Source organism: Tinamus guttatus, unplaced genomic scaffold, assembly GCF_059628265.1.
Source record: "Tinamus guttatus ecotype Peru unplaced genomic scaffold, ASM5962826v1 Tinamus_guttatus_pri_ptg000064l, whole genome shotgun sequence".
Taxonomy (NCBI): Eukaryota; Metazoa; Chordata; class Aves; order Tinamiformes; family Tinamidae; genus Tinamus; species Tinamus guttatus.
The window spans coordinates 306124-331947 of record NW_028288598.1 but is presented as its reverse complement, the minus strand read 5'-3'; the positions used below and the strand labels follow the sequence as shown (position 1 = coordinate 331947).

The 25824-nt window shown below is 38.2% G+C and overlaps 1 protein-coding gene across 2 annotated transcripts in view; it reads right to left on the bottom strand.

Annotated features, from left to right (window-relative positions):
• The window catches only part of JMY (junction mediating and regulatory protein, p53 cofactor), a 48691-nt gene that overhangs the window by 8038 nt on the left and 14829 nt on the right, over positions 1-25824 (bottom strand). For both annotated transcript variants that reach the window (XM_088519616.1, XM_088519615.1), the window contains exons 3-7: positions 16821-16971; positions 14451-14620; positions 7579-7744; positions 4469-4656; positions 580-666 (exon numbers count right to left, since the gene is read on the bottom strand). In XM_088519616.1, coding sequence (XP_088375742.1) covers positions 580-666; positions 4469-4656; positions 7579-7744; positions 14451-14620; positions 16821-16971 — 762 coding nt within the window. The remainder of the gene's footprint in view (positions 1-579; positions 667-4468; positions 4657-7578; positions 7745-14450; positions 14621-16820; positions 16972-25824) is intronic.

Below are 25824 nucleotides of genomic sequence, written 5' to 3'. Positions count from 1 at the left end.
ACCCTATGAGCTCCCAGGACCTCACCCAGAACTTGAATATCCTTTAAGATAAGACTGATTATACACAACAACAGCTGGACTATGTAGCTTACTTTCCATGATGAGACTGCTCAGAGAAAAATGGAGTACATTTTTGAAACTACATATTTTACATAATACAATATTTTTTGTTTTTCTAAAAAGCCAGTGAAAGAAAAATAATGAACAATCTTAACCACCATGCAAAAGTAATTTCATAAGGTTTCTTTACTCATTTCACCATATCCATAATGAACTCAGAGGTGTCCAGAATCATTTACGTGCAAATGTTAACAAGCTCTGCAAGTGCCTCACAGTAATGACTTAGACTGCAAACCTGCTATTAATGAACTGTTTTATTTGCTTAGGTTCAGTGTCATCCTAACAGAGCTACATACATCCTCTCACCAGCACAACACGGTACAGAAGTCCATGGTCCAAAGGTCAGGGACACACTTCATCTGTTTAAACGGCCATCACTGAAAAGTGCTAATGGAAGTATAATGAGGAATAGAGGCAATTAGCCAAGGCTAACCTAACTAGCAGGGCGAACAGACTTACCAGGTGCACAGCATGGTGCAATCTGTACTGCTCCTCGCCCTGGTGACGCTGCTGGACCTTTTCATTATGCTTTGCGATACAGATCTCCTGTGGAGACACAACATGTTATCTACAAAGCATACTGTATTTCAAATATCAATTTGCAATATGAAATGCAGCATTTAGCAAAACACACTAAGATTTGGGAAAACAGAAATTAAATATATATATATAAAAAAAAAACAACCAAAAAAGCTGTTCAACCTCATTAGTCTACCTTAGAAATAACACCATGAAACGTAAAATCAAGACAAAATCCAAACTTTTACTACTTTTAACTGCCAAAACAATACATACAAGCAGCAGCTCTTGAGCAGCAGTAGGGAAGTGGCAAGACCTGATGATTTGTCAGATAGTTGGGGGATCATAAAATCCACATGCAGCTCCGTATATTAGTAAATGTGAATAATAGTAACCCAAGGAAAGTCAAATACACTATATATTTCTGTTTTTGTGAAACAGAAGGCTGTTTAGGCAGCCTCCCATTTACAACTGTCAGTTCATCTTTTGCATGTACCACCAGCCTGCAAGTACAAACATAGATGAAACTGTTAGAATTTTATGCACGCACAAACAGCTTCCCTTATTACACAAAATCCACATTTGAGGTGTCAGGTTCAAAAGCAAGCATTTGCTGCCTTGCCTGCGAACAGGATCAAACTCAGAAGGCAACGGGACGAGTTACAATAGCTGACCAGAGCAGCCGCGACACCCAAGCTTCAGGCAGACTGCACAGGAAACCCGAACAGCACCAAGCATCAGCTGCAAAGAAAAGACACCCGCAGGAGCAGACAAGAGCTAGACCTTCGACAGGGCACAGGGCAGAGCTGCGGGCTGGGAAGCTGGGCAGCCTGGGCAAGCAAATTGGGTCCAAACAGGGGCACGTGCAGCACTGGGGGCACCAGCCCCCTGCCTCATACTGCAGCAGGGCCAGAAGAGCCGAGAGGCTACAACTTTACTCTAAAAAAAGAGCATAAGCTGGACAAAAACGTATTTCATATTGACTTTATACTAAGAAAGAAATGACCTACATAAATGTAATTAGGTTTCTATGATTTGAAATGAAGCAAAAAACCTAGGCAGGGGCTGAAGCCACATTGCAGCACGAGATTAGAGTTCTGAATCATCTGCAGTAATTACAGAAAGGGTCTAAAAAAAGGCTGCACTTTCCTAGGGATAAGCACAGGGCTCTAATTGCGGGCGAGAGCAACTGCAAATAGCAGGGGAAGAGGAACACTTCAGCACGAAAGAGAATGATCTGGAGGATGAAGGTGGACAACCAGCTGACCATAATTCAACAATCTCACACTGGCAAAATGCAAAGGATTGAAAGAAAAACAGAAAGGGGGATGATCGACCCTTCTGCCCTGGTGCAGAGCTCTCGCACATGCTAGGAACGTACCTCACACGACTCCCCCAGCCAGCCACTTTCCCAGCCGCTTACGAGGAGGAAGAGTTTTCCTGTGTACGCGCTAACCCAACTTCAAATACATTTCCCCAGACACCTTCTGTGACCTCTCTTCGCCCAGACATTTCCCCAGACACCTTCTGCGACCTCTCTTCGCCCAGACATTTCCCCAGACACCTTCTGCGACCTCACTTCGCCTCCTTCTGGGCTCTCCAGCTGTTTGGCTGTTTGTGGCCAGCAGAGGGGGAACCGTGACCGCAAGAGATGCCGTCTGTGCGCGAGGCCCTGCACAGGCCTTCCCGAAACGCGGCACGATAATGAGATGGCTGCTGAAATCTGGTTCTTGAATAACTAGCTCGCCTGCACCGACACACAGGAGGATCAGGAAACGATCACTCCACAAACGCAAACGGGGCTCAGGGTGAGGAATCAGGAGGAGAGAAAAGTCCGTGCTCCCCACGGCATGGCAAAACATGGGGCATCCACCTCAGTGAAAGCACCGACTCAGCAGCGCCGGCTCCGTAGCTCAAAATCACAACAGAACAAGCGCTCTAGCAAAAGAGCTTAATCCAAAACTTATAATTAAAAAAAAAGTTTGTTAAAATGATTTGACAACAGAATTAAAAAATAAAAAGCATCAGGTGGAAAAAAAGGGCAGAGAATTTCTAAAAAGCAGAAGGAAAGAGCATGTAAAGGGGGCACCTAAACCCCACTAACCAACACCAAAATGCTTTCTTAAGGTATATTTTAAGCCTGCTAAATGAGGCACAGCCCAGAACCCAACCTGCAAGGCCCTGAGCAGGCTCTCGGGCTCTCAGCCCACCAGCACGCGTTCCTTCACCGCAGGGGACAGACATACTTTCAGGAAGGAGCTTTGCCACAGGGCCTTCGCGCTTCCCAAATCCACCCTCAACAGCCCGTTCCTCCTCCTCATGGCCACCACCCCCCAGCCTCACTCCTTCTCGCCATCCACCTTCCCGCGCACCCGTCGACACCAGCGCTCTGCATGTGCGAGTTACCACAAACTCTTCTGAACAAGAACTTCATCTTTTTACAGGCTTCTGAAGTGCAACTAAGCACAACAGCCGCGGTAAGTAAGGTGCATTAACAACATGATTTGCCATACCATTGCAATAGTAATTCAAGATATAATGCTTATTTTTGAAGGAAAGACACAAGACTCTTGATTTTCCAGGTAAATCGTAGTAGCAGCTACAGTAAATACCTGTTTAACATAAATATTCACAGAACTGGCTATGTTCTTTTCTCTCTAGCAAGTACTGTAAAAGGTCACAGAACAACTGATTATGCTTATCCTTTTTGCACAAATCAAACCTTTGATTTCCCCCTGCAATTTTTCTGTTCTGTATTTCCTTTGGTAGCTGAAAGCTAAGCATCTAACTAGGGCATTCAGTGACTGGTACTTCTACTTACTCCCCCATAAGTGAGTATGGAGCAACATCCAGCTTCTAGTAAGTGCTTTATCTCCTCTGCTAGGCTTGAGATTTAGATGCAGAGGTATTAGTTATGAATGGGAGGAGATATCTTTACCCCGAGTCTGTTGAAACTATTTACAGTATTTACAGAAGTGTGATCTCCCATAGGATTCGGAATAGACAATCATACCAGGCCCTGCTCCAAATTCAGAAGGTAGTCTTAAAAGAGAATTCTGCATGGACTTTTACTGTATGGCACCAGGTGAAAAACATATTTTCTAAAAGAGATTACGCTGCCATCTTAAAAATTTTGATCTATTATATTTTTTAAGCTTCCCTCCTCGTTAATAATGCATACTGATGTAATTGCAAACTGCTGGGAACAATAAGTCATTCTAGAAAAAGGAATGAACATATTTACCTACACTTGATATAAAATTTCAAAACATTAGCCATTATGCAAGAATTTTTTGCACTAAGTAAATAGCACAAAGTACTTTAAAACACAACCTAGTTTTACAAATGAAGAACATATATTGGATTTAATGTTTGACAAATGTAGAAAAACAGGGAATCAATGGCACAATACCTAAGTTAAGAGATGAGAGAATGAAAATAACTGACTCATTAGTAAGACAATATTCTTGAAGATTGTCTTCAAATTAAAAAAAATATATATTTGCTCTCTATAAAAATATGCTACCATCTCCACAAGAAAGTATTCTCATTAATAGAAACTAGTAACTTTTGATTTCCTTTCCTGTTCTGCTCCCGCAGTTCTAACTCATTAAAAATTTCAATAAAGCTAAAGTAATATACTGAATTCTAAATAAGTCAGTTTGATAAAAACATACCATTGTATTTGTTTAGCAGTGTAAAACAACTTTTACTGAATAAGTATAATCCATGAAAACTCTGAGAGACTTAGAAGCTGTATCCGAATAGCAATCCTCACAAGTTTCACAAAATTTGTAAAATTATGATAGAATTTTGAAATTGAAAGTACCTTTTTATTTCTGAGGTAGGCTTTCTTGGCTGAAATCCGTCCACGCCTTGCTTCCAGCTGGCGGATTTTTTGTTGCAATTTCTGCAACTCCTCTTTCTGCAGATGCACAGATGTTGCCATATCCTCTTTTTCAAGCATGGCTTCCATACTTTCGAAAGTGTCATAATACACCACTTCATCTTTCTTCTCTGTTTTAAAAATGTCAGTAACAAAAAGTCAAATCAATAGTTTGTATTTGATTAACATTTTATTTTGTTCAACAGCAAAACTTCCCCACTGAGTGGCAATATTTAATGCAGAAGAATGTTAGAGACATTCGAGAGAAAGAGGCGAGTGACAGCGCTAAAGGGCAACAACGGTAAGGCTCCAGGGACTACATTAATGAAGCACAGTTTGTTATTCAGGTAAGTTCAAACTATTAAAACACAAAAGCAACTGTGAATATATGTTTGTGTATGTGTCTTCAGGTTTCTTAACTAGCTACCTGTGATTCCCAGTAATATTCTGGTCTTCACTACATAGGTCAGGACATACAGGCTCTTCACAGAACTTTAGGCATGGGAGGGAAGGTTCGTCCACAACCTTCTCTTATTTCATGGGGGGAAGTTAGACCACACAACAACACTAAAAATTCTCTTTTAAGAGGTTTTTGACCTCTCAGTCACTGCTTCTGCTCAGAGGCAGCAGTGGGAGGGCAACTTCGAGGCCACCCTTCAAAGCATTACATGCTCGAAAAGGAGGTCAATACTAACGGTTTTATCAATACCCAGCCTCCCGAGTGAAGCATTCAGCATAACATCAAGCTCATCTCTAATGCTAATGCTGGCTTCTCGTCTCTTGCCAAGAGGGAAAAGAATGAGAACTAGAAATCCTTGCAGGATGCCAGGATGAAGGAGAAGCAAAGGTTTCTTGTTCCCCATCTCAGTGGTGAGCCAACCGGGCTACACACTGTTACACACCAAGAGTGTTATTCCACTGTCACCTTCTCACTTCTCAATCACCTGTCTTTCAAAAAAACTCCAACTTTGGCTTCTTCCTACTCCTAGGAAACTTGGAGAGAAGGGCGGGTTTGTTTTTCAGAGCCCTATCCATTTTTAAAAGTTGTCATTCATGTTACTTGTATGCAAGGTGTCTTCTGCTACCACAACTCAGACAGTCACAGAACAGTATTCAGACTGTGCTACTGCTACTTTCAGCTCAGCAGAAGACATGATTATACTAACAGAAAAGGAAGAACAGGAGTATATTAATCGTAAGTAAAAACTAATAGAAACAGACCTACTTGAGTCTTTACTTCTATACATTCAACATAAAAATGACTATTTCATCCGTAGTTAGGTAACCAAGTCATTAGAACCTCCTTTGAGACATCAGCGAGTAAAAAACAAAACAAAAGATCCCTTCCTAAAGAAAACATATAGTCAGAAGAGAAATACAAGAATTTACAAATGAAACCCTACTAGCTTAGCTATAGACCAGCGCAATATTGAAGCTCTAAAATGTGATGGTTAACAGGGCTTAGAAATGCCAAAATAACTGAGAAAACTTGGCAATTCTATTGCGTCCTCCATCAAAAATTCCAAGTTTTCCTCAAACAGTGTTTGAGCTTTTGAAATTAATATATATTTGGCACGTGCTTAAACTGATAATAATTCAAACACTTAAAATAAACCAGATAAAATAATTCCCCATTTAGGCAAGGTCCACTGCATTTGCATTTGTTTAAAAGAAAAAAAAAAAGCACAACCAAACAAAACAAGGGCCATCCAAAACCAAACAGCAATCAACTACCATGTTCTCTGTTGACAGCACTGCAATTACCAAAAATAGAATCCATCTTATAAGATGCAAGGATAGTTTGCATGGATAGGATAAGATCTAAAATTCTAACTTAGTAAGTTTACGTTTTGAGAATTTAAGTGCAGGCACTCGATTAATGCGGCAGTTTCTAACTCTGCAGTTTATTATCATTCGGCACTTTTAAGATCCATGTGCTGATTTGCAAGAAAATGTTCTATTCCTAACTTACAACTTGCAAATGCAAGTTGGCAGGCAAATCAAATGTGCCTCTTGGGCTTCTCTGCTAGGACTTCATCCTGCTCTTCTGCTGATTTTGCACAGATCAGAACAGAATCCAAACTCTCTGATAAATCACTGCAGAGCCAACAGAGTTAATGAGAAAAGAACACCAACAATTTCTACAGGTCTCCAAGATGCACATATTTCAAGTCATACAAATGTGTTCGATGAACAGGCTAATAAATGCTTGTTATAACTACGCTTTAGAATGCAAGAGCAGCAGGAAATGCAAGGCAGTCCTTCTCCGTGACTCTAGAGGAGATACAACATATTAAAAGAGATCTACATTTCTGAGAGATGCCTTCACTCAGACTAGATACAGAATAGCTTGGACCCAGCCTTTTAAATGTGACTTTTTTTCACAACTATTCTACCCCTACCTCCCTTGAGCAAGTTCCAAAGAGATAATTTCATCTCCTGCAAACAAAGTCCCACACGGTTAAGAAAGGCATTTTTCATTTTCTATCCTATGGGTATAGCTGTAAGTTGTTAAAAGCAGTAATTACTTCTAAAGTAAACAGCTGCCTTTAATTAAAAAAAATACTTTATAAATTTAAAACAGCCAAGAAAAAACTAGTTTAATGAACAATAAATCGCCACCAGGAGGTTGGCTGATTAGTTGAATGGGGATTTTTTTTTTTCCTTTTAAGACAGGTTTTGGAGGGTTTTTTTGGAAGGGTTTTTTTTTTTTTTAAACTTCTGAGGAAAACCTAAGTAGCAACTCAAAAATGATCTTTGCTGTTTTACAACAGGCTTAATCTCTGAGGACTCTTAAGGTTTGCTATTACTGCCTCAACAAGGTACACCCTTCCTTCTCAGCTTCTTCCTCCAGTCAGCACGTAAACAAACCCTATAGGGATTTTAGTATCAAAATTAAGCACGCCTTTTCCAAAGGTGCTGTTCAAATGTAAAAACAAACAAACAAAAAAACCCCCCACTTTTCTTGTTTCATTCCTACAGACTTTACTGGAGGCCTGTTAAGAGACTTTTTTTTAAAACCAATTACATGCTAATCATCATACATGAGGTACCTGACATCAGTCTTTTGATGCTTTCAAGTTGTGCTGTCAGCAGCAGTTCTTCACATTTCAAGATCTCAAACTGCACTTCATATAACTGAAGCTGTAGATCATAATAATCAGCTTCTAACTGGTCCAAATGGGCTATGGCTTCTGTGCCACCTTTCAGACTTTGCATCTAAACGTAAAGAGAAAATAAACACACAGTTCTAGGATATCAGAAGAACAAAATCACAACTCAGGTATGACTTTAGCCAGATAGTGTTCTTTAGACAGGACACTAAAAATAACACGGAAAAATACACACAAGGACAGAAAACAGTTTTTGATCAGTCATGTAGGTTCATACATCTCTAATACTTGTTATATAAGAGTACATACATATATAGAGGTGATAGTAGTAGAATCTATGGCATTGGGCCACTCTTTGCAACTGTCAAGTCATACAGTAAGTACACTATGAAATAATCTCATGAACTTTTTACTGCAGTACTTGATCCTCTGAGTAAATAAAATTAAATTAGTATCATTTTCAATCCAGAAAGTCTAAAACTTTTTTTTTTTTTTTTTGCTAACAGCATCTGGAGTACTAAAATTAAAACTGTTTTTAAAGCCAAAGCTTTTACTTCATGACATATTTACTGAATGCATTTTATGTATGTTATCCCAAAAGGATCAATAAATGTATGTTACATAATTTATGTGTGTCCATCTATGGGGACACAAAGACATATTTTTATGCCAGTTTACTGTTCTGCATCCTTACTAAGTTACTAGTTGTGACCAAGACAGCAAGTGACATATGGATGGCACACGCTTGTAGCGATTAAGAGACTAGTTTCCAGGAGGATAAAAGAACCAACTCTCTTAAATATTTCCCTCCCATACTTCCTTTTTTTCCTCCATAAAAGAGGGACAGTATTAATTTGCCAAGCATGGAATCGTAGTATTTGGCATTTTTAAAGGATTTCCTCTTTTTTTGCAAAAGATGTAATATAGCAAAAATATCTTTTTTTCAGCGAATTAATACAATGCCATGCAACCTTCTACTACAACCAAGAACTTGTGCTTTGTCGGCTGAGAAAGCAAGCACACATTTTCTCCTTAAACAAGATGATCCCAAATTTAAGTCCACAGATGTTGCATACAGACTGCATAGAGATGCAAACTGGGCATCTTCAAAAGCATCAGCTACTCCAGTTACAGTAGCTCAATATTTCTCTCAGATTCACCCGTGTCTGCCTGCCGGGGAGAGGAGCTGCCCAACCACCACCATGTAGCAGCCTCGCAGGCAAACGGGACGCATGTTGCCAGATGACTGCTCTGTTTTAGGGGTACAACAACTCCAGGTTCACCTTGAGTGAAAAGGCAATGGGAAATTCTTTCTGCTACGATAAAATAGCCTCTCAAGCTAAAGAAAGAATGGAAAAAGAAAGAAAAAAAAAGAAGGTGACCTCTGATTCAAACAATTTGTATTAAATCTTTTTGAGAGTTATTATATATGTGTTAAATCTCTAGCTTCAGGAGTATGGGGAAGGTTTCAGCATTGTTTGCAGTTGCATTTTGCAGTTGGACAAAGAACTAGAAGTTACGAGATCTGAGTTCAACTTCCTGCCATGCCTCAACTTCCTGCATTAACTCAAGCAAATAATTTAATCTCTCTAGTATTAAGTTACATAACAGTGTTTAAGGGCTTTGTTACCTCAGTCACATTAAGCAGAGAATTTCAACAGCAAGTTAATTTTCTTATTGGTTATGGCATTATTATTATTATGGCATTTTCTTAATGGTTATGCCATTCTTATGGCAAAACATAGTTCTATGGCACCTACAAACCTGCCAAAGATAAAGAAATTAACACAGAAAGTCTCTGACAAGGTATAAACACACCTACAAGAGACCTCGAGACAAGGTTGATAGGAAAACAGGGAACTATGGCACAGAGAGGCAAGCGGCACACAATCCAGCTCTCCACCATCACAGAACACTTTCAGAACATCCAACTAAAATTAACTGATTTCACAAAATGCATTGTTAAAATAGTTTCTACATTGTTATTGTTGCGCTGGTTTTGTAAAAAACAAACTAAAACTTTAAAGCTTCCGGAAAATGAAGTATTTGTTATTCCTATTGGAAGGCTGCTCCAAATCCTCACTTCTCATTGCCAGAAGTTTTCTTCGGTATTTCCAAGGGTATTTACAATCAGTTTGCCCCAAGCCAATTCCCTTGTGCCAATATTCAGCATCAACACTCGTCACTCCTCTTGACTGGTCTTCACTGCCATTAGCTCATTTGGGGTCATTCTCATCCGCTGTCTTCTACAGCCTGACTCACTTGCAGTTCACAATAAAAAAATCCTATTACTCATATTAATAGCTACTATGACATTTTCTATTATGTATAATCCAGTCTTTTAAGTCATCTGCTGTTGCTGGGATAAAACGAAAAGTCATGTTTTAATGCACCTCCCGTAACACGGACTCAGTCCAAGCATTCACTTTAACTCATCGCTGCTACTCTCTGAGGAGCTGCAGAACATGATGAGTAGACAACCTATTGAACCAACGGTGCTCGTACATATTTAACAGTAATAGTGGCTCCTCTGACAGGTCGTTTTTCTATTATTTTTTAACCAAAACCTTTCCTATTAAGGAAAGTCTTTCATCACTTTAATCTCTTTAAAGGAATACCCAGCTTTTATCTTCCTCTCTATAGGAAAATAAATAAATAAATAACAAAGGGGCTTAACAGTTTGCCCTGAGAAGGAATTTGGTTTTGATTTTCTAACCTCTGCTGAGTTAGATCATCATCTTTCTCTGAGAAAATGGGAACTGAACCTCAATGATTCACAAAGTCGTCCGAACAGAAAAGCCTTTTTAAATACTGGAATTTGACCTCCTTCCTGCTCTTTAAAAACAATTACCTAGTCATTAGCCAGTAAAAACAATATAAAAGTAAATTAGGTTCCAACTGTGCAATTTCAAAAGAAGCGAATATCTGGTATTTTGCTATTAAGACCAGAGCAGGTTATGAGTAATTTTCTCATACTTTCTTATTAATAGAACCCCCCTACTACCAGAAGTTTTATCTACCGAATGTATTCACGTTTTACTTTAGGTGCTTAAAATTTAGATTTTTCCTTAAAAAAAAAAAAAAAAAGGCAATAACCACTTAAAATATTCTTTTTACCTCAATCAAAAAGTAAAAAAAAAAATCCTTTGAAATGGATAATATTATACAAACATTTTATGTAGCATTGAAGGAAAGAAAAAAAGGGTGCATTTACTGCCAATTTTAGTTTGCCAACTCAAGCATTGGAAGTGAAAAAGGCAAAAACATTCCTAAACTCTTTTTAAAAATAACAATTCAAGCACACTTACATAAAAACATTATATTTCCCAGAATGCAGCACCTACAAAAATCAAGCTATTATTTCACTTCCTCAAATTCAAATTATTTGAAATTTGAAAATCAGTTTGCTAGTTAGCCTTTCCAAGCAACTGTCCAAAAACAGTTTAGAAAAGATACAGGAGAAGTAAAACACACTTTTCTGAAAGCTATTATATTACATCTCTACCAATATCACTATTCATTTCCTATAGGAAAAAAAGTCAGTTTGCTAGAGACATCTGACCATGCCCTGTGAATAGAATTATTAATAAAATTCTTATTTTTGCTGAAGCCTCAACGCAGGCAAAAGTTAAATGACAGTCATGAATTCCAGAATGTGCTTAAGTCCTTGAAGTCAGTGGAAGCAAGTAAATCTTTGAACATGCTCAATATACAGGAAAGAAGCATATTACAGTAGTGTACCCTTAGAATTTTGTACTCCCTACCAAAAAAAAAAAAAAAGTAATGAAGTACTTTGATGAAAAATAATTTTCTCTATGAAAATGCTGCAGAATATTTACTGTTTAAAATAAAACCTAAAGTTGAATCTTTAGTACTTCCCACCTTTAAAGGTGAAAAAAGCAAACCAACAAAAAACATGAGTTACTGAAGCCTATGCCTGCAAGAAGGGCCTTGTTGGAATTTAAATGTCCAGCCATTCACTTCCATTTGTCCCAACTATTTTACATAGTTCAGAGAATTGCAAAAGTGCTCTCACTGTGATTTCATGTTTCTGTTTACTGTCATGAGAACAAGACTTGGCAACCCGACCACAAAAATAGATTCTGGTCTACCTCAAAAGGAAAGATTTCATTCCCTTCAAACACAACTCACAACAACAACAGATGGAATTTAAGAGGTACAAATCAGGAAAATAATAATGCTCAATATTCTCCTGTGTATGGAGGTTCATCAGTGGTAAATACAATCTCAAGATCTTAAAATTGGTCTTTTAAGAAAACTTAAGACACTATCACTCACTCAGCATTTTTAAAGCAGTTTTTAAACTTGCAACTGCAGTAGTATTTAAACAAGTCATATATGAGAAAAAAAAGCACATATTCGTATTTGTTTTATTTTTTAACATAATTTCTTACAGTGGTAAAAAATAAGAGAAATAGTAAAAAGAGGACTCCCTTAAATTTCAACTGCCAACTTCTACAGTTTTATGGGATTTTACCCAGTAAATAACATCCATGAAGGTTCAAAAGGAAAAAAAAAAGAAAAAAGAAAAAAAAAAAAGTCAAAGGGCAGCCAACCAGCTCCTCTTCCCAAAAGCTACAGGTAATTCCAAGTAGATCTTCCTAATTTATAAAATTCCCTAACAACATTTTTGCAGTGCAAGGAAGAGGAACAGGCAGTCGTGTGTCTCAGTAGACCTACCTAGAGCTGAAGGCGACATGATTTCTACATGGTGTCTCCTTAGTTTTTAATCCAAGAGGTAAATAGCAGAGATATTGCTAGTATTGTACATGGCACTGGCTTTTCTTCTCGAATAATGCGTGTAATTTTGGTTACCTCTAGTGAAGAAACAAGTGGGAAGTGGAGCAACTACAGAGAAGGGTCAGCAGGACAGTCAGGTGAATACGGGGCCTACCTTGGCTTGCTTTATCCAACAAAGTAAAAGATGAGCATGCAGAGGACTTCTCTTTAAACAAGTCAGGGAAAAGGGGCAGCAGGAAGATCTATTTAAGATAAAATCCAGTGCTGCCAGGAGAATCACGACTATTACTGGTTAGAAAAATTCTCAGAAATTGTTAATGATTTTGGCCAGTGCTACTGGACTTTAACTGTTATTTCCATTATCAACACAGGCAAATTTAGAGTTAACTCAGTATCTCTGGCTACTACTGTATGGTACGGCATATACATATACATGATCACTCTGTTTTCAAGCAGGATCTCCAGATACTTGCACTTCTTTATTATTGCTAATTGATGAATCCCTATGTAATGCCATAGATTTAAAAAAAATAACTTTTCTTAATTAAATTAATTTTTTCAAATGCTGCACTTTGCAATTTGTAATTTTATTCTGTTTCTAGAGTGTTAGTCTTTAGGATTATGCAGTTCTTGCAGCATGCTACGACATTTCAATTATTTATAATAAAGGAGCCTCCCAGCTTTGCCTCAACAGATTCTACCTTTATTGTGACAACATCAGTATTAAACATGAAGGTCAATTCAGAGACTGATTCTTGAAGAACTCGCTAACAAACTTTCCTTCAATCTTATTCTACAATTCCCCTTCCAACACAGATTGCTCCTACCTGCAGTTTTACATAGGCCTTATCAACTTGGCAGTTTTTATGCTAATCTCTATCTTCTCCAGCTAAACTAAGAATTTTTTACACAGACCTTGGAAAATTGTATATTAAAATCAAAATCAAAAGATGCAGCTTCTGCAAATGGAATTTATTCATAAAGGGCTATTTAAAGTAATCAACACAATAAAATACATTTTATTATCATTCGGGTTGGAAAGAGGCAGATAATTTGCTTATCATGGTACCTAGAAAATGTGTTGAACACTTTCAAGAAAGAAAAAGTGCTTGATTAATATACTCTATGAAATCTGCACAAGCAAAACCACTTACTTCTACAAAAGCTCCATTTAAAGCACACAGTTCTATCAGCTTAACAAATGTACAGTGTTGAAGTCTTGAGCTATTATCTTTTCATAAAAGAGCCACTCTTTCACTGAAATTCTGCTGACTGACAAGCATTTGAAAAGCATTCTAAAAACAAAGTATCTATATGGATAAAACATAAATTACTAATAAATTCTTAGAATATGACATTCAAAAGATAAAGAATTTTAGAAGAGGCAGAGAAATATTTTTGCTTCAGAGTAGATGTCATGAAACCCAACAAGCGTGTACTTTTTTTTTTCTGCCAGATATTCAAACACAGTTTAACATATGCTGTCTCCTTCCTTGTGAAAACTCTTGCTAGCACCTATCTCTCCAGGACACTGCATTAGTGGTTATAGTAAGCAGAAAAAGGGACTGCAATAGAGGAGGCAAGTGCTTGCGTGTATTCATGTTCAGATACTTTCTATCTTGAATGTCAAAATCACTCTAAAAAAATATTCAGGCCTCAGAGTTCAAGTGTAGAGGTGACATAGCTGCAGATTTATGTTCCCACTCCTTCTTCCCATTATATTTGTTTCAGTGCATAGTTGTAAAAATTAACAATAAAAATGCAACAGCTGTTAATATGCAAAAAAAGTATCTCTAGAAGATGTTAAAATGCCCTTGGGTTTTATTAGTAAGTAGGAAAAGGTGAAAGGAAAACATACAGAAGTAGCACAAAAATGTCATGCTACTCCATTTCCTACATGGAAGGGGGGAAGAGGGAATAAAAATGTAGGTTTTTATTTTAGAAAGATAATGACATGCCTTTTCTATTTCAAAGTGCATCAGCCCTGAATCCTTCTCTATTGTGGTTTATATTCTTCTGCATTTTTTCTATTTATTGGAATGAAAAATTACCTCCTCTTTCAGTGCATGTTTCTTCTGCTCCAAACAGATTTCTTTGGCACGCATCAGCTGCAAGGTCTCCTTAGAAACAGCATACTGCAGCTTCTCCATACGTTCCACTGCTGCTGCCCATGCTGCCTTACCAAATTTTTTCTGGTCTGCTCGCATCCGATCATACACAGCTACAAAACGGGAGGAAAAGGAAGTCAGTTTAGCGGTTTACTTCTCAGATCATCAGTGATCCTAGTGCAAGACTTTGCACACATGTGCATCCAAAACACATAAAGGTCCCTTAGCAAAACTACTCATTTGACTAAAAGCCTTCGTATCCAAGATGTAAGTATTGTTGGGATTCTTGTAAATAGACAACTAGCTATTTGTTGGCCATCTTATTTTAATTCCTTTTTTGTTTTGTTTTGCTTTATTTTACCAAAAAGGAAACACTCCAAGTACCTGTGCAGCATATGCTTCTTAAACTGCATATGTTCTTAAACTGCACCCCAGATTTTCCCTGTTTCTGAGAGCCCCAATCAACTGCTTACTCATCTCCAATTGCCCTTGACAATTTCTACAGTGCAATCTTAGAGTTTAATAGAAATCTGTAATAGAGTGAAATAAGAATTACAATTTAAAGTTAAAACTTCAGCTGATTCTCAAGTTGAACACTATAAGAATACTGATTTAAATTTCAATAACAAAAGCATCTATTTCTTAACTCAAAAAGCAGATTTCTTCATAGCATTAATTTTAACTAACTAAGCAAAGTACAATATAGCCTTGCTATGCAGAGATGAAGCAGAATTTCTCCAGGAAGACTTCAGAGCAGCAGTAGCCCTTTGCCTAACTTGGACCTGCCCTTCTCAAGCCCCAGACAACACCTAGGCTGACACACATGAAGTTTTTGCCATTTTTAATATACAGATCAATCCTGTGATTCTGTGTATTTAGTTCTGCAAAGCCATAAAAGTCACATGATCAAAAGGAGCAGCATCTAGTCCCTAAGAGTTAGAAAATACAACACTATATGCAGTAAAAAGATAAAGAAAATAAAAATAAAGATCATTTTTTAAAAAAAAAAAATCACTCATTACTCTTCTCACCTGTATTTTTCCCTTCTGCTCTCTATTATTATTTTTGCATGTAAGACCTCACTGTGATAGACTAGCAGGAGGCCAAAAAGCAAAGCAAAACAAAAAAGGTAGGGAAAGGTCTACAGTTGTCAATATTCTCCAGGCATTTTATTTCTCTGTGCTTTTTCCCAACAATTGTGACATTACAAAATAAAATCCTGTACATAAAAACAATATGTGAACAAAACGAAAGTTAAGTAATAGTAAAAATACATTCGTTAAAAGCCCCTAAATAAGGGCTTTTACTTGGCATTACAGAAGAAAAGGAGTCAATTTAATTAAAAACATTGAAAATGTGCTCTAATTAAATGGATTCCAACATGCTTGGGCTAGTTTAGTTGCTTTTTGAAAATAAGGTGCAGTTTCATTTCATTTCAATTGGGGTATAACTGAAAGTATTCTTTCTTTGCACTGACTGCTTCCTTTGAGGCAGATCTAGGAAGATCTAGGAAGCATACTATTCATCAGTAAAGATTTTATTTCAGGTATATACAGCTCCTTCATTGGGTTGCATCATCATTGTTACTAATTCAAAGAAAGAGACAGGAACCGGCACTCAGGCAGGGTAGAGGGGGGGACACAAATGCTTGCAGCGGGAGTGCACAGTTAAACCACACTAAGTAACACAAAACGACATCCTTGGGTTTATTTGCCCTAATTAACTTAGGATTTAAGTCAAAACGATATAAGTAAAAGTGCAGACATACAAGTCGCATGCCCTGGTTTAACTGAGCAACTCTTCAGTAAAACTGCTGCACTCTTCAAGTATAGAAATGCCATGAAGACTTCTAAACAACAGAGCAGTTCTCACTGAGTAGACAAACTGAGTTGCTGCTTAATGTTTACAGCTATGAAAGGCAGAGGAGACAGGAAAAGGAAAGGAGATATAGGGATACTGAACACTTGCTATGGTGGTCTACCACCTCCCGCACTGAGGGCAAAATCCAGCAGGGAATTTGGCTCTCACATCCTTTGCAGACGAACAGCGCAGCTAATGCAATCACACTGAGGGGGTGGTTGGAAGTTTTACTGAAAATATGCTACTCTGCTTCTGGTGATGTTCTGGGAAGGGTCATTTGTGAAAGACTCAGTAGACACACAGTTAAAAAAATAATAGGCAACAATGACTGCCTTTTTCTCGGGGAGGAATAATTCTGGAAGGGGGAGGAGAATCACATAGGACAATAAGGAACATGCTAAACAATAAAGATCTTTTATTTGAAGTACAGGACAGTAGAAAATAATAAAATACCTTTTTGTGCTTTAGCTGTTATTTCAAAGTATTTAACTGTAAGATCTTGAATAGAAAGCACAGCCACATGGGCTTTTTTCTGCCAATCGGCATCCTCTTTTTGTAGACTCTCAATTCTTCTGGGCCCTAGGTAGTCATTCTCGATTGAAATCTGAAATAAAGCAATCCATAATTAACAACACAAGGAATTGTTGCTATTTTGCCAACAGTAATCTGTTTCAGGAAGAAGGGGAAGGAGAGAAGTTAGGGAGTAGAAAGGTGGGAAGGCAGAGAAAGGAAGGGAAAGGAAGTCAAAGAAAGAAGGAGAAAAAGGAGCAGGGAGGAACTACCAGCAAACAACCAGCATTTCTACTGAAAGGAAAATACACACACACACACACACATTTTCCTAGTGACTGGGAATTTAAACATCTTTTCATTGCTAAAACTAAAACAATTTTGCTTTGAAGTGATGACTATCTAAAGTCCTTAAAGCTTCAGTTTTTTAATTGTTAAACAGATGAATTTCTCTCCCCAAATTGACTTCTTTTTCCCCCCACAGTCCCTTCAAGTTAAGGTTATAATCTTCATTCTCCCTAAGCAGTCCCCACTGCAGACAACAAATAAGTCTGATCCTGCCAGACCAAAGCCTTAATTTTGAATATTTTTCATTTAGTATCACTCAAGAAGACATCCCACTAATGCAGACTGTTAACAAAACAGAAAAAAAATCATCATCATCCAGGTTGTTATTTTAATCTGAAGTTCCAATGAAGCAAATTTTTATGTTAATTTTACAAAACTTCAACCTGGTCTCAAAAATCGAACTACATACACAAGTGTTTTAAGTGACTATTCAGGATCCACCTTCGAATTTCCACTTAACCCATTTCTAAGAAAGATGACTTTTAGAAGCAAAAATGCACAGTGCCTGCTATCTGATCACCAACTACTGAAAATAATAATAATAATAAAAAGCAGACTAAAATATTGTGAAGGCAATATGTTTTCCATATGCTTTGTAAGGCAATGGGCAAAACAAAAATGTAAACATGCAATAGCTGAACATTGACTTTACTAGACGGCTTATTGTGCAACTAGACGAAACACAAATAATCCACAATTTCCACACAGAATGCCTATAACTGAACAGATAGGAAAATTTCCAAATAAAAGTGTACGTATATGTCAGTGAATGACTAGTTAAGTAAATGTTTATTAAGTACTGAAAATTATGAAATACGAACATTTAAAAACAGGAATTAAAAAAAAAAAACATGAAAATCCTCCTCCTCTATTCCTAGGTAAAGTTGATGTTGGAAGTGATACAGGATCACTGAGTAATGTGAGTAACATTCTTGTCAGTCGTTATTTCTAAGAGAATAGAAAGACTCAAAGTAACAGTTCTTCATACTGTTTTGCCTGCCAAAACATTATTCACACAGAGCGCGCACTGGAGATTGATGACGTACAAAGTACAACCGTATCTTTGTCCCCAAGAGCAGGTATTTACAAGAGACAGAAAGGGAAGGACCTTCTTTCTTCAGCTCTAATCCCAAATATTTCAGCCGTGCCTTCATTCACTGGCCTTGCGTTACAAAGCTCAGGGAAGAGAGCTCGGGTAAGACAGGAGAGAGGGCCCATCTCCCCCAAAACACACACTGTGTCTGCCCCTGCCTCCAAAGCCTCCCTCCGATGGAGGATGGAGCAAGTTTAAGGAACAGAGTCCTGGGAATTAAGGGATGCAAAATGCTCAGAGGAGGCTCTTGGGCTGATCCAGCGATTTGTCCTCAGTGAGGCATTTGTCACCCTTTGGACAACGTACTTAATTATAAGATAATTAAGTGGGCCGCTTGCTGCCAGCCTAAGCCACCTCAACTCATGGAACCTGCAAGGAGTCAAGCGAATCAACAATATCCATGGAAGCAAAGTGCCTATCAGCCCACCGGAGCCAGCACTGTGTATCCTCAGCAAAAGCACTGTTTCACTGAGAGCAGCCACACATTATAATGCAAGGGAAGGAAAGCAATCAAGTTGCTTTAATTTTCACTTCAAAGGAGAGGATTTCATTGTGTGGTACTCAATGAACACACTTCGCACTGTGTCCTTTAAGGCAGCCCTCACATCTCAGCTTTGCTTTCATTAGCAACTGACTTTCCCAATGGCAGCCAATTTTGCAAAGTCCTCTTTGGTCCCTTGGAAACAGCCACTTTTGGGCCCAGCTGCGCCCAGCTTCTCTTCCCTTCTGATTTAATTTCTCCGACATGTAACCAAGTCCTTAAAAGTAAGGTCCAAGTGCAAAAGAAAATACTGAGAGTAACCATCCAAAAGGTGACTACTGGCATTCTTCACAGCCTAAGCCAAGTAACCAATGCAAACTGAAAGACGGAGAGCAATAGAGAGCTTGTAAAGAGCCTCTTTTGGCCATGCACCTGGCACACACTGGAGAGGCAGAAAAAGCAGAGCTATACTGTGAATGTATATATAGACAATCACCAATTGCTTAAGGGAAGAGGGAAAAACAAACAGTTTTCAAGTGCAGCCTACCTAGACAATTAGATTATCTCAGTCACTGATGAAATCTGTGCTTGTCACAGCCTTATGCAGGAGGATAAACATTGAAGAGAGGAAAAAAGAGATGAAGAACAGTCAGTGGTAAAATACTAACTGCCCTATACAGCACCACTGCAGCAAACATCTAAATACGCCCAAACATTTTATGCGATTCAAAATTAAGATTTAATTAAGATCCTTACACATAAAAGATAAATAATTTGAGTTGTGCCTTATTACAGGAACCTAAAGGTAAGACCTAGAGCCTTAATTAAGGGAAGGTGACTGTTGAAATAGGGACAAAAGCTGGGGAGAAGACAGCGAGACCCTTCTATGGATGCCGTAACTCCTTGGAAGGAATATTTGGCAGGTAGATCCATTTTCTCAAACTTGCAAATTGCCTCTTCACCTGCAACCCCTTCGTGCAATGCAGGAAGAAACTACTCTCAAATCTACAGTTTAACCCAGCTACAAACTTAATGAGGAAATGGGAAAAACACATTGGCCATTAAGCAACAACATGAACAAGTCCATGAATTTTGAAATTTCTGTTCTATATTCCCCTTTAATAAATAATCCCTTTTAATGAATAAATCTGAAGGGAGTAACCCTCATTAAGCTCTTACGTGCATTCCAGTACTGCTTGCAACACATGAGTATGTTTAGGCTTTGCTTACTGCACCTTTATGATGCCAGCATCTTTTGCTTTTACAGTCCATAAAAAGAGCATGGGATGTTTTATACAATAAGCAGTAACATATAATTAGGGTAACTATTGTTCAACTTCAACATGACTAAGAGAAGGTACCAAAAGACAGAAATAGAGTGCGGAAAGAAAAACTAAATCACATTGTCATCTAAATACTACTTCCTTTAAATATAACGTATCTATTTTTGATTCAGTAAAAAATAATCTTAGTTAAAAATTAAGAAACTTTGGTAAATGGGTGAACACTGGTGAATGGGGTGGGTACCCTGGTTATGAAAAACACAGAAAAAGCAGAGTTGCTGAATGCCTTCTTTGCTTCGGTGTTTACCAAGGGCAGCCCTTTAGAGCCCCAGGCCCTAGGGACAAGAGAAGAAGCCTGGAGAGAGGAAGACTTGCCCTGGGTAGAGGAAGATTGGGTCAGAGAGCACCTAAGGAACCTCGATACCCACAAATCCATGGGCCCTGATGGGATGCACCCCAGAGTGCTGCGGGAGCTGGCAGATGCCATAGCTAAGCCGCTCTCCATCATCTTTGAAAGATCCTGGAGAACGGGGGAGGTGCTGGGGGACTGGAAGAAGGCCAATGTCACGCCAGTCTTCAAAAAAGGCAAGAAGGAGGACCCAGGCAACTACAGGCCAGTCAGCCTCACCTCCGTCCCTGGAAAAGTGATGGAACGGCTCATACTGGCTGTTGTCTCCAGGCACATGGAGGACAAGAAGGCGCTCAAGAGTAGTCAGCATGGATTCACCAAGGGGAAATCTTGCCTGACTAACCTGATAGCCTTCTATGATGAAATGACCGGCTGGATAGATGAGGGGAGAGTGGCGGATGTCGTCTATCTCGACTTCAGCGGAGATCATATAGCCATATCTCTAGTTCTCTTTCTGGTAATCATTTTCCCAAAAAGGACACTCACCGTAAAGAGGAGAGTAAGCATATGGACAGCACATGTGAAACAGGCCTGCCACTACAGAACTTGGTTACGTGTCAGATAGCTTATATCTAAACAAAAGCTCTTCAGCACCCTCCAGGCACTTTCTGAAGACAGCTGGGACAGTAAGGGCAAGAATGACAGAAAATATATTTAGGATAGGTCGCATTGTGATTAGGAAGGGATCTGTCACCTTTCAACAGTTCCCTTCATTACTGTTCTCCTAGATGGACTCATAATAGGCAAAAAGGAGAAAAAATAGGATATACCAACAGGTTGGTTAATTATAGGAAAGAATAAAAGCAAGCTGAGAGCACATTACAGATGACAGAGGCAATATATTAGGAAAAATATCTTCATCTAGAAAAAGTGTTTTAGCACAAGCATTTCATAAGCTTTCTTTGACCCGGTCTAAGAGGCAGGACAGCCATTCACGACGCAGCCTCCCGAACCTATTTGCCAGGCAGCATCTCAGATTTATCATCTGCACTGAGACACCCCCAGGATGGTCTTACAGGTTGTAATTCAGCGATGCTCCCCACAGGAACCCAGGACTAATTCCCAAAGTATATTATAATTCCATACGTACAGCCCCAACTTACATTAAGTGAAAGCATTTTGCTGTAAAATTGACTTACTGACGTTCACTTCCATGTTAACGCAAACTGCAAATTCACTTACACTGGAGGGTCTACAGTTCTTACTGGAACTACTAGTACAAGCGATAAGGGTTTTGCAGTATCTGTATCAAGATATGGGAAGATGACAACTACGCTTAAAAATAAACAAACAACAACAACAACAAATAGATTTCATTTTGCTAATAGATTCAGATAACATGGACCTGCAGAACTTATGAAGACCTTAACTGTTTTCTGGCCCTCCACAACCTGTGGAATATTACTGGAAGGTCTCTTCCTTCCTTCTCCAGGAACACACAAAATTTGTATTTTCTACATGCTTAAAACCCTTGCAAGGCAACTTTTTCAAAGCATACTCAGACTCTGCATCTCTCCTTTCCATTTCCTCCAATATTCTAATTTTAGATCAGAACCAAGATTGTCCTAGCACTTGCTTCCAACTATTACTAATCCTTGGAGAAAATTTAAGAAACAAGGTGATGGATTGTTTGATATTTCCCAGCTTCCATTACAGACCAGCTTTGAGGCTTCCTGAGCAGAATACTAATCATAGTTAATAACTGGTGGGGCTGCCTCTTTCTGAACTCATAATTAAACTATGGAAATTATTGCCACAGACCAAGCAACGTCCCTTTAGTAAAGGGCACTGTGAGGAAGAGAACGGGGATACTTGGCTTACTTTTATTTGCAGGCTATTTTAAAGCACCAAAATTTAAATAGGGGCAGAAGGATGCATCCTTTAGCATAGAAAGTTGTGGAAGAAATCATTCTGTATTTCCTTCACAATTGTATAAATCTCTTATTTTCCATGAATTACCTCTTTCCAAACAAAAGTGATCTACTTTATTCTGTCTCTGTGCTGGGGCTATTAGTAACATCCTTATGATCGTTTTTGATATCCTTTAACTCTTCTGATTCTACCGTATCCTTCTGAGCAGGACAGACTAAAACTATACAGTGTTTAAGATGCAAATATATCCTGGATGTATGCAGAGGCATGAAGTTCTTTATTAATAATTCAAAACCTTTACTTTCCTTTAAAAGACGCTGAACAGCAAGCTCTTCTCAGAGAGCTCCCCCCAGCACACACTAATTCTCATATCTTTTCCTCAGGTGTAATAGCTAATTAAGGGCATATGAATGGGTAAGTGACAACACCTACAGATGTTGTCATCAGTGTCCACCCATGCATTCCTTTACACTTATTGACAATGAAATTGCTGTTTTATTGCCAGGCCTTTTGTAAGGGAACTCCAAACACCGTTCTGCGCCAGGGTTTTGCGGTCAGCGCTCAGGTGCTCACATTCCTCACTGACTCAGGTCACGGGCCAGCCTGTCATCATATTGCCAGTTTACAGCACCCTTTCCTCAAAAGGATCAAAAAAATCTTAGTTTCAAAAATCAAGGATACATTCGGATATGAACTCACAGAAAGAGCAGCTGTATAAATCTCCAGGAGAGTCCAATAGGGAATGCAAACAGAGACTGGCATACTACCTTTCCTATTACACCAATTTTCTCAAATAAGAAAAGAATGCTTTCAAAAAATATCTGTTAGCTTCATTACAAATCCAGGCATTTTGCATAAACTTAGACTACCATTTCTCCCCAGCTCTGCAAGTTTTTCAAAATCCAAATCTATCTAACTATAATTTCTAATGATGTGAGGATACACTCTCAACTACAGATATACTCTATGAATTATCAAGTTTTCAGTGTTTTACTCTGTCCTCTGAGTAATGCTTTAAGTTTTTTTAATTAGATTTTTTTTGTGTAATTGTTGCCAGCAAGTCATTAACCAGTCTGTAACTACCTGTTTGCACAAAGTGAGGAACAAGGTTGAGCTTACTGGCACGCAAGTAACCTTGACATTTTATTGTTGCTGCTTTAGTGTCCTCTAATGGGTCTTACAGGCAGCTTTGCTTTCACATATTTACTGCAAGATGAGTACACACTCAAAGACAATGCAACATTTAAGAACACCCTTAGTTGAAAAAATCAGCTAAGACATTAACTATTCTAGACCTAAATTAAAAAAAAAAAAAAAAAAAGATCGTGGATTTTGCAATACAGAGGTCATCTATTTGATGTCTGGGAGCAAGGCTAGAACTTAAGACTATCAGTGTTTGAAAACATTCCCCTCCCTAAAACATCTTCAGTTGATTTTCCAAGCATAGGCAATGGATTTTTTTAATAAATATCACTCACATGAGATTCATAATAAGAATGGAACAGGTATTCAGTTTTCATTCAAACCTAGTAAACCATCAGAGTTTTAAAAAAATATTCTCTCATCATTTTAGCTATTGTTATGATTAAACTTATCTTTTGCTTTGAACTTGTTTTCAAAGTGTGAGTCCTTTCCTCCATGACAGTTAAAATGCTAAATGTAACATAATTTGTTTCAAACTATTTCATTTTAAACAAATCAAAGTCAAATTTGCAACGAGGTTCAATACTACTGCAGTTCACCGTTAAATATAAAAACAAAACTGGTATATATTTCAGCCGAAGTTAGATTTTTCTGTGGAGCTTGGGAGAGTAACACAGACTAATAAACAATTCTATAATAAAAAAGTAAATTATATTAAGCTATTTATCAAGCTAATTACTGCTCTAGCCTATTATTCCAATGTTAAACCTCAACATTAGTAGAGACAAAAGATAAAGAAAATGCTTCTAATGAAACTAGGAGTGCTTTTAAGCACATAGGATATGATTACCTTTTCATGTTCTCATTTCCCAAATCTGCATGGAGGTGATTGCGACCATAGCCTCTCACCTGTACAGACTGTGGCAGTGCTCAGCTGAGCAAACCCAGTTCAACCCAGCCCTTCAAGAACGCTTATGGCAAAGTTTTGCTGGCACCCATATGTTGGCTGTGAAGCAATTTACCTTATGTTTTATTTTAGCCTAATACCAAGAACATTTTAAAAAATGCCTTAACAAAGGAAAGCCACTCCTTGACAACACTTGGGTTTTGATCAGAGACACAGTGCCTAGGTCACCATGTCCATGAAGTACTGCCAAAATAAAAACCCAAAATAAAAAAGTTTTTTTTCTCTCTCTCAAGGGTGGTGAACACAGCCATACATATGTAGAAGGCTTTGGGTTATTTTGACCTGTGAAGTTATTCTTCTGAAAGACATTTTTGAAAAAGCAATCAGACCTGTAACATGTATCAAAGACCACTTTATATTGTGGTCGTAAAGGGCTTAAGGCTCAATCTGTCAGTAAGTTTCAGTCAAATGCCAGCTACTAGAAGTGGCCTGTTCCCTCCATAATTTTGTAATGGAATATCTGACAAAATTCAGATTTTAACTGTGTGAATTCAAAGGCACCAGACCACAGTTAGCTTTTTCCACCTTTTGGGAGAAATACTCCATCACCAGTTTTCCAGCTCCTGATGCCTAATACGCAATCTTGAATAAATACAGCATTTTGTATTCAAGCCGAACTATCCCTGTAATATTTTTTCCTTGGATTTTAGCAACTCACTCTGCACGTTCTTCTCTCCTTACCCTACCCTACCATCCAATTGTATCTCTCTCCTTGCAAGTCTTTATTTAAACGGTTCTGTACGTCCACAGCTCTGTTTCACTGAGGTCTGACACTTCAGAAGCACCTCTGGGAAGCCGGAGAACAGAGCCAGCCCCAGCCCTACGGGTTTACAAAACCTGTGGAGCTCTGTTGCATTTCTAAGCCTTCCAGAAACACATATGCTGCAAGTTAATACAAACCATCTCATGTACAAGCTCTATTTATAAACCAATTCCTCTACCCTAGCTACACAGCACAGTATACATTTTGTCATCCTAGATACAAGAACTGCTTTCTCTCAGACAGTGAAATGAAAAACAAGAGATGACATCCTTCTCTACCACATAACACAGATGACCAAGCTTTACAGCTCAAAAATTGCCAAGTTAGGAAGAGAACAATCTACATTTGATGCAACAATCTACTACTAAAGAAATCAACCCCAGGACATGTCTCTGAAGTTTACCAAAGTTACTATTACAAGGACAATAAAAAGAAACAAACAAATGGAAGATATTTTAAAACTGAAAAATCAAGATATCAACGAGTTTGGTTTTGTTCCATATTCAATATGATATGTATCTTTTCTTGCTTGACAGAAAAAAAAATTCTATGCTACAAATTCAAAAAAAAAGGGGACTATTTCATCAT